Source organism: Eumetopias jubatus, unplaced genomic scaffold, assembly GCF_037043125.1.
Source record: "Eumetopias jubatus isolate StellerSeaLion01/CBP00866 unplaced genomic scaffold, mEumJub1_p1.0 scaffold_3, whole genome shotgun sequence".
Classification (NCBI taxonomy): Eukaryota; Metazoa; Chordata; class Mammalia; order Carnivora; family Otariidae; genus Eumetopias; species Eumetopias jubatus.
This window is the reverse complement of record NW_028274809.1, coordinates 102275460-102288363: the sequence shown is the minus strand read 5'-3', so window position 1 is coordinate 102288363 and position 12904 is coordinate 102275460. Positions and strand designations below refer to the sequence as shown.

Below are 12904 nucleotides of genomic sequence, written 5' to 3'. Positions count from 1 at the left end.
TGATCATTTAGCAAGTAACCGGGTTTCAAATCTATAAATAACATTGTGTCCTTATTTTTCTATGTAAAACAACCTCATATGTGTAAATTCTTTTGTTAGGAAGATGCATTTCTGATTGCTATCCAGTTAAATATATTTTAGAAATACACTAATAGTGCATGCCAAGAATAATTTCCAGCACATGAAACAATTCATACTATCTTTATATATTTGTACATCTTCCAAATCTACCTACTGACCACAATCGATATCAAACTATAATGAGAAGAAAAAGGTTGTTTCAAAAACTTCGAGAGTGTGATTAACTTCAAGATTTTAAACTTTACGAAGAAAGAGTAGTCCTCTCTCCCAAAGGAAAGATGGTGAAGTTAAAATTACTGTTTATACTTAAATTTTATCTCCCAGAGCCCAGTTCAAAGAATTGAAATAAAATTCATCTGATATCACAGAACATGTAACAAGATCAATAATGAGTAAGTCACTGTCAGTTTCTCTAATACTTGCATTTTACATGTACGACAAGAGAGGAAAATAAAAAGGCTGAAACCTTGAAAAATTATATTTGTCTGATTTTTTTTTATTAAAAAAGACCATGATTCTTTAGGAGGTGATACAAGATTGCTTTCCAGCCAGATCATAATTTCCACAATTTCTGTAGTAACTATACATTTGAAAGGTTCCCACTCTCCCCACCCCCATTCACTTTTGGCACCTATACGTGAAATGTCACTTCCGAAGATTGGGGGAAAATGTGCTGAATACTGGGTTTAAATCACAGTACTCCTTTCCTGAGGAAAAATTTTCTGGTTGCTAAATTGAGAATATTGATCAAAGAAAGCTTAATATCTCATCAATAAAAGCCTTTTTCTAACCAACTTTATGACTGTCTCAGAAGAAAATTATATTAGAAGTAGCAGCCAATTCTCAGAGGTAAAAGGGCAATGGCTTATCTTATCCTTTCCCGCTTCTCCTAATTTTAAATTTAAAATTACAGAGCAATTCTATGAGAGGTAGCAGAATGTTTGGCACAGGCTCTGGCTTCATGATTTGAGAATACAATTTCAACTCATCACATTCTTCAGAACTCATTATACTGAAAAGAATTAAAAGAAGAGGCTCTCTTAACTTCTACAGGCAGAGAGGTTGACCAGAAGGACAGATACTGGTTACCAGCAGAGGAGGAAGGACTTAACCATGTCTGGCAATTAGGAGAGGATATATCCAAAGTTATATTCTTAATCTGATTAGAAAAGTGTGTCATTTATAAAGTATACTACTCTTGAGTCTTCACTTAATCTGCTAAAAGAAGCTTCTACACAAAAATCAGGATGCTACAGGAAAGAAAGAACCAACACAGGCTATAATTGGCTAATATTTAAATATGAAGAATTCAACTTTCATTTTTCATATTTGTGAAGGGTTTACGAGCTTGTTACTGACCTATTCGGCCCAATTCATATTTATTTTTATTTTTTTGCTGTGCTTCAGATCCACAGGGTATTGCCAAGAAACTGAATTTTTATTAGGGCTTAACGGATTTTTTTGAGTACCTCTGTTAAGCTGATAAGAGGGAGAGTCTTATCCTACCCCCTCCCCAAAACCTAATAAAATAAGACATTTTTATTTCAAAATGGAAGACAGTGATGTTATAAAACTAGGAGGGGAAATAAGATGCTATGACAGTACATTTCTTTTTAACTAACACTTATTTCTCACCTATACACTACTTATGTGATTAAACTTTTGGGAGGGAGAGGGGGAGGAAGGAAACTCCAAAACTTCCTGACAAAGTAGCCGTTCCAATGCATGGACCAGGGCTTATTTCTTCTGCCAGCCACTGATTCACAAACATTTTCCCCATTTAAAGAAGTATGCGTGAACGAGGTTGGGGAGAGCAGGGAAGACACCAAGGAGTCGACTCTACTCTTCTCTTAATGAGCCCGCCCTATGTCCTTAGCGGCGATTTACTTCATCCGCTATCTTGGTTTTCACAGTAAGCAACATCTTTCTTTAAAACTTTTCTTGTTCTTGCTGCTTTTCTTGCCGTTCTTGTCTTTGTTCTCAGACATCTTTTTGGCTCTGATTTCTCTCATTAGGTCAAAGAACACCTGGGGCGGGGAGGAAGGAGTGTAAAGAATAGAGAGGAAAAAGCCATTTAATGATTTCATGAAGCAATTCCACTAAGCAGGCTATGTAGTTACATTTTAAAGCATAAAGCAAACTTATTTTTTATCAACCCTGTGCCAAAATTTGCGTCAGACTTTCTAGCATTGCCAACCACCAGGCAAGGTTAAGAATAGCAGTGCCTGCTACTTGGGTACTTTCTCAGATACTACTATGTAATCCTTAAAAAGGTAGGAACGTCATTATGCCCGACAGCTTCCCCAGCAGAACTAGCAGACTTGGAACACGGTGGGGTGGGGAGATGGGGAAATGGGGAGGAGAGATGTGCTGTCCCACACCCTCCCACGCCCATGCCCCTGCCCTCATTCTCAGGAATAGCCACTGTTCGTTCCTCGTGATGTTTGCTGAAAAGGAACTTTATCAAGAACTGATATAAGGCTTGTCCTTTGAATGCCAGTGTGTTATTCAGATACAAATTATCATTTGCCACAATAGTTTGGGTTTTGCCCTCTGCTACCAACAATTGTGCCAAAGTGCCGATGATACCCATGCAGACAAAATATGCCTCCTACAAAGAAACATTTCAGATTTCTCAGAAGGAATGACGTGAGACTGAGTGTAGGCTTTAATTTTTGGATGTTCACACAAAACTACAAGCTCCTTCTATTTTCATAGACATATCTTCTTGGAGAAAAGTAAGACCAAGCTTTCTGAGTGGAGGACTCCCTGTGCAACTACCACCAGCTCTGGGCACAGAAAAAAACCTACCCCCCCCCCAAGTGACCTAAGCACCCCACCTACAGGAGCAGCAGTGAACAGCTTCAGATGTTATAGCTTTTTCTTTTTGTTCTAACAGCAAAGGCAGGAGGGGAATGGAATGTGTCCAATTTAAAATGATGACGAAGTTGTTCATGGGCTGATTTTATCAACAACCTCCCGTCCTTTCGTGTAAATTGTTTACAAGTGAATACAATGCTGCCAGTCATAAGTTTCTGCTGGGTCCTGTTTGGCAGGTCAAGCTGGTCCAGTGGAGGAAGGGGAGACACAAGGTGCCCTGCAACAGCCCCAGCCACTACCATACTGTCAAAAAACTACATATCCATGGTTCCATGCCAAGAAAGCCTTCTTGATTTTTTTTTTTTTAATAAAATACATGTCTGGATTTCCTGTGTGTTCCTACATCTAGGAAACAATTTGATTGAAAGAGATCTGGAATAGCACAGGAATCAACATAAGAGCTGAGAAATAATATGAATGAAAAATAGCTAACAAGTGAACATACTTCACATCACAGACAGATTTATATTGTAGATGCTGCCAAAGTGCTTCTAAAGTGAACACTTTTTGAGGAGAAATAACGACTGACACCAGAGAATACAAAGAATTATAAGAGAATATGAAAAAAACGATATGCCAACAAATTAGACAACCTGGAAGAAATGAATAAGTTCCTAGAAACATACAATATTCCAAAACAGAATCAGGAAGAAAAAGAAAATTTGAACAGACTGATTACTAGTAACAAAATTGAACTGGTAATCAAAAAGCTCCCAACAAAGTCAAGGACCAGATGGCTTCACAGGTGAATTGCACCAAACATTAAAGAAGAGTTAATACTTATTCTTCTCAAACTATTCCCCCAAAAAGAAGAAAAGGAAGGAAAACTTCCAAATTCATTCTATGAGGCCAGCATTACCCTAATACCAAAACCAGACAAAGACACCACAAAAAAAAACTACAGGAGCACCTGGATGGCTCAGTCAGTTAAGCGTCCGACTCTTGATTTAGGCTCAAGTCATCATCTCAGGGTTGTGACATCAAGCCCACATCGGGCTCCATGGCATCAGGCTCCATCGGGCTCTGTGCTCAGTGGGGAGCTTGAGATGCTCTCTCTCTCCCTCCCTCTGCCCCTCTCCCCATGCTCACTCTCTCTCTCAAACTAATAAATAAATCTTAAAAAGAAAACTACATACCAATATCTCTGAAAAACATAGGTGCAAAAATCCTCAACAAAAGTATCAGCAAACTGAATTCAACAATACATTAAAGGATCATTCACCACGATCAAGTGGGATTTATTCCAGAGATGTAAGAGTGGTTCAATATTTGCAAATCAATCACTGTGATACATCCCACATAAAAAAGAGGAAGGAAAAAACCACATGATCATCTCAAAAGACCCAGAAAAAGCATGTGACAAAATACATCTGTTCATGATAAAAACTCCCAACAAAGTGGATTTAGAGGGAACATACCTCAACATAATAAAGGCCCTATCTGAAAAACCCACAGCTAACATCATACTCAATGGTGAAAAACTGAGAGCTTTTCAGTTTTTTGATCAGGAACAAGAATGTCCACTCTTACCACTTTTATTCAAAATAGTACTGGAAATCCTAGCCACAGCGATCAGACAAGAAAAAGAAATAAAAGGCATACAAATTTAAGAAGTAAAACTGTCACTATTTGCAGAGGACATGATACTATATATAGAAAATCCTAAAGATACCCCCCCCAAAAAAGAAACCCTACTAGAGTGGATAAATTCAGTAAAGTTATAGGATACAAAATTCATACACAGAAATCTGTTGTGTTTCTATACACCAAAATTGAAGTAGCAGAAAGAAGAATTAAGAAAACAATCCCGGGGCGCCTGGGTGGCTCAGATGGTTAAGCGTCTGCCTTTGGCTCAGGTCATGATCCCAGGGTCCTGGGATTGAGCCCCGCATCGGGCTCCTGGCTCGGCGGGGAGCCTGCTTCTCTCTCTCTCTCTCTATCTCTGTGTCTCAAATGAATAAATAAAATCTTAAAAAAAAAAAAGAAAACAAACCCATTTACAATTATACCAAAAAGAATAAAATACCTGAGAATAAATTTTACCAAGGAGGTAAAAGACCTATACTCTGAAAACTATAAGACATTGATAAAAGAAATTGAAGATGACACAAAGAGAGCGGTATTTCATGCTCACAGACTAGAAGAACTAATATTATTAAGATGTCCATACTTCCCAAAGCAATCTACAGATTCAATACAATCCCTATCAAAATACCAATAGTATTTTTCACAGAACTAGAACAAATAATCATAAAATTTGTATGGAACCACAAAAGACTTTGAATAGCCAAATCAATCTTGAGAAAGAAGAATAAAGCTGGAGGTATCACAATCCCAGATTTCAAGATATACTTCCAAAGCTTTAGTAATTCAAACAGTATGGTCCTGGCTCAAAAACAGACACATAGATCAATGGAACAGGATAGAGGGCACAGAAATGAACCCATGGTTATATGGTCAATTAACCTAAGACAAAGGAGGCAAGAATATATAACAGTGAAAAAACAGTCTTTTCAATAAATGGTGTTGGGAAAACTGGACAGCCACATGCAAAAGAATGAAACTGGACCACTTTCTTATACCATACACAAAAATAAACTTGAAATAGACTAAAGACCTAAATTTGAGACCTGAAACCATAAAACTCATAAAAGAAAGAACATAGGCACGAGCACCAGGTGTTGTATGGAAGTGCTCAGTCACTATACAGTACACCTGAAACTAGTAGTACACTGGTATGTTAGCTATACTGGAATTTAAACAAAAACTTGAGGGGGAAAAAAAGGAAAACATAGGCAGTAATTTCTTGGACATCAGCCTTAGCAACATATTTATCAATCTGTCTCCTCAGGCAAGGGAAACAAAAGCAAAAATAAACTATTGGGACTATACCAAAAGAAAAAGCTTTTGCACAGGGAAGGAAACCATCAACAAAAGAGAAAGACAACCACTGAATGGGATTAGATATTTGTAAATCACATATTCAATAAGGGGTTAATGTCCAAAATAGATAAAGAACTTCTACAACTCAACACCTAAAAACTAAATAATCTCATTAAAAATCCACAAAGGACCCAATCAAACATTTTTCCAAAGAAGACGTATAGACAACCAACAGGCACATGAAAAGACACATCACTCAGCCTCAAGAAAATGCAGATCAAAACCACAATGAGAGATCACCTCTCACACCTGTCAGGCTGGTAACAAAAGGACAAGAAAATAAGTGTTGGTGAGGATGTGGAGAAAAGGGAATGCTCGTGCACCGTGGGTGGAAATGTAAAATGGTGTAGCCACTGTGGAAAACAGTATGGAGGTCCCTTAAAAAATTAAAAATAGAACTACTGCATGATCCAGTAACTACTGGGTATTTATCCAAAGAAAATGAAACCACTAATTCAAAAAGATATGTGCACCCAATGTTTATAGCAGCATGATTTACAATAGCCAAATTATGGAAGCAACACAGGTGTCCATCTACAGATGAATGGATAAGGAAGACGTGGTGTACACACACACACACACACACACACACAATGGAATATTACCCAGCCACGAGAAAAGAATGGGATCTTGCCATTTGTAGCAACATGGATGGACCTAGAGGATATTGTGCTAAGTGAAACAGACAGAAAAAGACAAATACCATATGATTTCACTTATATGTGGAATCTAAAAAACAAAAGAAACAAACAAAAACAGACTCTTAAATACAGAGAACAAACTGGTGGTTGCCGAAGGGGAGGAGGGTGGGAGGATGGGTGAATTAGGTGATGGGGATTAAGAGGTACAAACTGTCAGTTATGAAATAAATAAGTCACAGTAATGAAAAGTACAGCATAGGGAACATAGTCAATACTATTGTCATAACACTATATGGTGACAGATGGTGACCACACTTATCATAGTAAGCACTGAGTAATATATAGAATTGTTAAATCAATTTGTTGTACACTTGAAATGAATATAACATTGTATGTCAATTATACTTGAATAGATTTTTTTTTAAATAAAGTGAGTCCCTTCTAATACCAACATTCTAAATACCAATGTTCTTCTAGCATCACTTCAAGTTAAAGTCAGCTTGATTACAAACCTGTCCCTCTTCAGGTAAGAAGGAGAATTATTTCCCCCTAAGAAAGAGCAACATATGAAGCACTTTGGGGAATTCAGATGCCGTTGTCACATAATACAAAGCAGATATCGCCACTGCCGGGCTGTCAAGGTGAAATGAGTTTGGATGTTACATGATCATGAACTAAGAGCTAACAAACAAGGTGAAGGTAGAAGGAAAAGCCACATCTCTAAGGCTGTCTACTTGAACTGTGTGGCAACCACTCTGAACCTTAATTCTTAAAAATGAAAAACAAACCCAAAAACCTAACAATAGCAATCACTGGTAGGTGGATTTTCAAAAATTGTCAACGTTCATCATTGTCAAGGTCACCCTTCTGCTGGCTTCAGAGATCTGAATGAGAAAGTACACAGGGGTTGGGGAAGAGAAGAGAAGAGAGATCCTGGAGAGTTGATTCTTGAGAACAAATACTATTGAGAGGCTAAGTTATATAAAGACAGAACACCTTGGTTCTGCCAGTGGCCAGCAAGGTGAAAAGAATAAATCTAACCAATCAATGACAACAAAATCAAGATACGCCATGTGTCTTTGGGGTCCCTCCTGAGAGCCTGCTGAAGAACTTCCCCCTGAAAAACAAGAGGCCATGGCAGATGACAGCACGGGGAAGCTACTTACGTCCATCCTACCCACACGGTCTGCACAAAGCCAGTGCCTCATCTTGCCATACTTCCAAGGGCCATGCCAACATTAAGCATACCCAACAAAGGCTCGTGACAAAGTGAGAGGACTCTGGGTTGCTTTAACTCCAGGGTCAAACCCTCCCAGGGCTCCTCACTACACTGGCTGAGACATCTGGAAAAATCAGTCCTCCCGTACTTTCCATAAACGGTTCCCTCAAAACCAAACAGACACGATGTGTACATTTTCTGCTGTTTCTAAGAAACACGCGCAGAGCACACACCTACCTTGTCCACGTTGGCCCGAGTTTTAGCCGATGTCTCCACGTACTGCACACCCCACTCTTCTGCTTTACTCCTAGCCTCTTCAATGGGCACCTGCCTCCGCTCCTCTAGGTCGGACTTGTTTCCCACGACAAGCAATGGAATTTTATCTTCTTCAGCCTTAACACGGAGGATCTGTTCCCTAAAGCATAGCATCAAAACAAACAAAACCAAACAACACAGCTCAGAAAGCTAGAGTAAGAACTCAAATTCACCGATGTTTCTAAAATGAAAGGCTGTCCTAGGGCAGAAAAACTTGTTACACTCAGGCCATGTTCCAAGGACACACTCCCTAGATCCTGTCATAAACAAGACAAAGTGTTTTCAAAGCCTGGTTCTCAGGTGCCTGTATCAGAAAGATGTGGGGTGCTCATCACAAACACAGATTTCTGGGCCCAACAGGAGTCCCACGGAAGTGATGTCTAAATAGGAGCCCAGGATTCTGCATTTCAACAGGGTCCCCAATTTATGCTTGGGCACCAAAAATTTTTAACAAAAAGAACAACTTGGGAGCCTCTGGGATAAAAACAAGTTAAGAGACGTATCTTCATACACAAAATGCTTAATAATTCCCCTGCAAAAATGGTATGATTTCTTTGTGAGAATAACAGCTATGAAATCAGTGTTTCTCATAACAAAGCCGGTGGTCCATTAGATCATGTGAGCAGTTTAATGAGTCACAACCAGTAATTATTGTCCTCAGTGAAACAGAGTATTAGAATAGAACAGAAACATCAGAAGGAATGTCGAGTATTACATAAAGTGTAGCTCTGTGAAACTTCTGTTTCAATTTATCTGTGTATGTACTTACTCCCCCACAGTTTGCATTTAGATACAGTAAATGTTACAGCCAACAGAATGGGGTCAGTTATGTTAAGGAGTAATCATGTTTCATTGCATATTATTTTTCTACTACAAAGTAAAAAAATTTTCTACTACAAAGTAAAAAAAAAAAAGGAAGGAAGGAAATAATCCACATTAAATTTCACCTCTACTAAAAACTATCAGCTACCTAAAATTATTAATCAAACACCAAGTATTACAAAAATTAAATACTCCACTTCCATTATTTTGGTCCAGTAAAGACATTTCTACTTCTACATTCTAAAATATTCCAAAAAGAGACACCTTCAAAAGTGCATTTTGTGGGGATCTGCATTGATTTTTATATGATATAGGACAACATTTCATAATAATAAAAATATTTTAAAATTTTTCCATTAGAGTCAATTTAAGTATCAGATAGCAAATATTTTAAGAAAAACAAAAAAGAAGAAAAGTAGATGCTTAAAAATTGCTTTTAAGTAGCTTTGCTATAGGCTACACTTTTTTTTTTTAAGATTTTATTTATTTATTTGCTAGACAGCGAGCGAGCGAGAGCACAAGCAGGGGGAGCAGCAGGCAGAGGAAGAAGCAGGCTCCCCACTGAGCAAGGAGCCTGATGTGGGGCTCGATCCCAGGACTCTGGGATCATGACCTGAGCCGAAGGCAGCTGCTTAACCGACAGAGGTCAAAGAACATACTACATTTAGAAGTTATATGATCAACACAACTATGGAACAAGAAAAACTGAAAGCTCTCTGGCTCATTAGTCATGCAGAGGTTTGTAAAATTACCTCATTAATAAATATATTAAATCAAAATTGGGAGTACCAAGTCTGGTCTCTTATTACAAACCTATTTTTCTAGCTTACTGAATATTGTCCAGGGAAAGTTTTAAGGAAGATAGAGCATATTAACATTTTATGTTGCGACCTTCCCATAAATACAGCAATGCTATGTTTGAAAACGGCTAAGAGGCATAACGTGAGTTTAACCACAAAGGCTCAGATAGTCTACCTCCATTCTTCTGTTTCCAATGCTATAAGAAACCTGGACAGCCCTGTGACTTTTATCTGAATGTCCAGAGTCCAAGTCAGAACTCACTTGCCCTTTCTTTTTCTTTTAGGCAGTCATCTGTCCTTTTTTTCTCTAAAGATTCCTGTTCTCACATAATGCCCGAAACCCATCTCCCAAGATGAGATGAGACCCTGCTCCAACTCTCTGGAAACGCACGAATGTTATCTCTGTGTGTGTGGTGGCGTGGGGAGACAGGACATCTGTTCTCTGGACAGGACTCTTCCACTGCTCACCATTTCCTTTCTCGGTGAGTCATGGAGTGACAGGGCATAAAAAGGCTCAGGACATGCAGGAAAGTGAGGAAGTGTGTGCATCTGTCCTGTTTTATCCTCAAGGACAGATAAAAACAGGATTATGTAGCTGCAAACACAATTATGAATACCGGGGCTATTCCCACATAGAGAAAACTTCTAGGTGTGTTGGGAAAGTCTGAAAACTAATAGGACCGCTCATAAGAGTCCTGGTCATTTAACTGATCACAACACCCACACTACAGTGCCAGAGTTTAGATGTTCTACCTTTGAAGACTTAACACTATGCAGCACAGCAACAGAGCACTACTTTGTTTACCTTCCACTCACTCTGCTGGTTTAGCTGGGATCACCCCTTGAGGGCTCCCGGGCTCACTGATGCCTCCTCCCAAATCTCGGAGAGATATTTAGTTTCCTCAATTTCTATTTTTGGTTGATCCCTCGATTTCTGACCATAATTTGCTAAAGAATGAAAAAAAATACTGTTTTTTTTCCCCCTTTTTAGTTCCTTCTTAGACTCTAGATCTGATTCTTAAAATCAAAAGTCATCGGGGCAGATATGTTTATAAGGAGAGTAGATGAAAAAAAAATACAACCGTGTAAGAGAAACAAAAAGCATATGGGGCAAAGAGAAAGACGCCCGTCCCATTAGAACCCTCTAAGGATGATGCCTAACAGCTCACTATTCCTTTATAACAAAATGAACTTCAGGTATCTTTAACTACTGTGTTTAAAATGACTTATAGCAGCTAATATTTTACTCACTAGGCGAGCACCACCCACACACCCTGTGAGAAAGCCTGGGGACATCATACGGTGCAGGTGGCCATGGCGTCTGCCCTGAAGAATTTACAGCCTAAAGCATCATTTCATTTCATTTCATCAACTAACAAGTGCATTTTCAGATAGAGAAACAGAATCTCCAGTGCTGAGTAAATTTGCCCAGGGTCACAAAACTGCTAAGGGGCAGGGCAAGGGTTCAAACCCAGATCTGTCAGATTCTAAAGCTGGGCTGTTTCCACTCATCTGGGCTAAACAGTCCTTACAGTGGCAGCAAATGGGTCACTCAGACCCACATCTTTCACTCTCCTGACAATGTTTCATCCACCTCAAAATAGATCAAAATTATTACTTTTCTGGCAAAATTGTAAAAAAGTTAAAAATAGTTGGGGCACGTGGGTGGCTCAGTCGGTTAAGCGTCTGACTCTTGATTTCAGCTCAGATCATGGTCTCAGGGCCCTGAGATCAAGCCCCACCTTGGCCTGTGCTCAGCGGGGAGTCTGCTTGAGATTCTCTCTCTCCCTCTCCCCCTGCTCATGCTCTTGTTAGCTCGCTCGCTCTGTCTTACTTGCTTTCTCTCTCAAATACATAAATAAAATCTTTAAAAAAAAAAAGATAAAAATAGTGAACTCATCAATCACTGTCCCTCAGGATTTATACAAAAACAAAATTACAGGTTCTTGAGAATACGGAATGGCTTCGTCCTCTCTAGGGACAGCAGATTCTTCAGATAATTTATATTCAGGAATTATAGAAACAGAGAAACCCAAAGAGACTATAACAAATGGTGGACTATAATAATGTGCCAAGATTCAAAAAGCCACAGAAAATTCTTTAGTAGAATTCTTCCTAATAACAAGCTCAACCCTCTACTACTGTGCTCAGCCCCAAAGTCCTGCCAAGCCAAACCCACGAGAAAGAAAGGCAAAAAGCCTCCCGGAGTCCGGAGACTATTTCTCTTGAAACATACCTGAATTCGGCAGTTGCTGTAAATGATTCGTGTTCTGTGATTGAGAACACGAGGAGGAAACCTTCCCCACTGCGGAAGTAGTTGTCTCGAATGGCTGCATAATCTTCTTGTCCAGCCGTGTCCAGAATATCTATCTGGACTTCTTCTCCATCAAGAACCACTTTCTTTCTGTAACTGTCAGCTTTGGTAGGTTCATAGTCTTCTACAAACTGAGGGAATAAACAGCATTATCAGTAATGAACAAAGTTTTAAGGGAAAGAAAATCTGCACCAAAAAATACATTTCAATATATGGGCGCTTTGCCTGAGTATTTACTGAGTGCCTAGCATGATCACGCTGTGTACAAAGCACTATGAAATAAAAATAACTCCTCATATAACACTTCTGTTCTTTATTGTTCTCAGCTCTACCACTTTTTATTTTGTTTTTAAACAAGAGCAGAAATTCCCATTTTGTGGCTGAGGAGTCCAAGTACAGGGCAGAAAGAACACTGGCAATATTATTCTCAGTATAAAATTATAATACAAACATGGGCAAGGGTGAGAAACATAAGCTCTTATACATAATCAACAGAAGTATAAAACTCATCTGAAAAGTAATTAGCAAGACAGACTCAGAGGATTAAATATACACATAATGAAATATAAAAATAAACCCATCAAGCACCAGAAGAAAACATGGGTGAAATCCTTTTATTACCTTGAAGTAGGGAAGGCCTTTTTAACTATGACTCAAAATCCAGAAGCCATGTAAGAAAAAATTGATAAATTAGACTACATAAAAAATTTTAAAAACTTCCGTATGGCACAACACACTATAAAAAAAGACAAATGACAAACAGGGGAAAGTATTTGAACCCACATCGCAAAGAGCTATATTTAAATAGTTCCTAGAAACAGGGAGGAAAAAAGATCAACAATCCAATGGGGAAAAAGTGGCAACAGACATAAACAATTCACAGAAAAAT

At 38.7% G+C, this 12904-nt stretch overlaps 1 protein-coding gene across 3 annotated transcripts in view; it reads right to left on the bottom strand.

The window, feature by feature from the left end:
- Positions 1 to 556: 556 nt before the first annotated feature.
- The window catches only part of RALB (RAS like proto-oncogene B), a 51999-nt gene continuing 39651 nt past the window's right edge, over positions 557 to 12904 (bottom strand). For all 3 annotated transcript variants that reach the window (XM_028101283.2, XM_028101284.2, XM_028101285.2), the window contains exons 3-5: positions 11938 to 12146; positions 8002 to 8179; positions 557 to 2108 (exon numbers count right to left, since the gene is read on the bottom strand). In XM_028101283.2, the coding sequence (XP_027957084.1) occupies positions 1989 to 2108; positions 8002 to 8179; positions 11938 to 12146 (507 nt within the window). In that variant the 3' untranslated portion in view covers positions 557 to 1988. The remainder of the gene's footprint in view (positions 2109 to 8001; positions 8180 to 11937; positions 12147 to 12904) is intronic.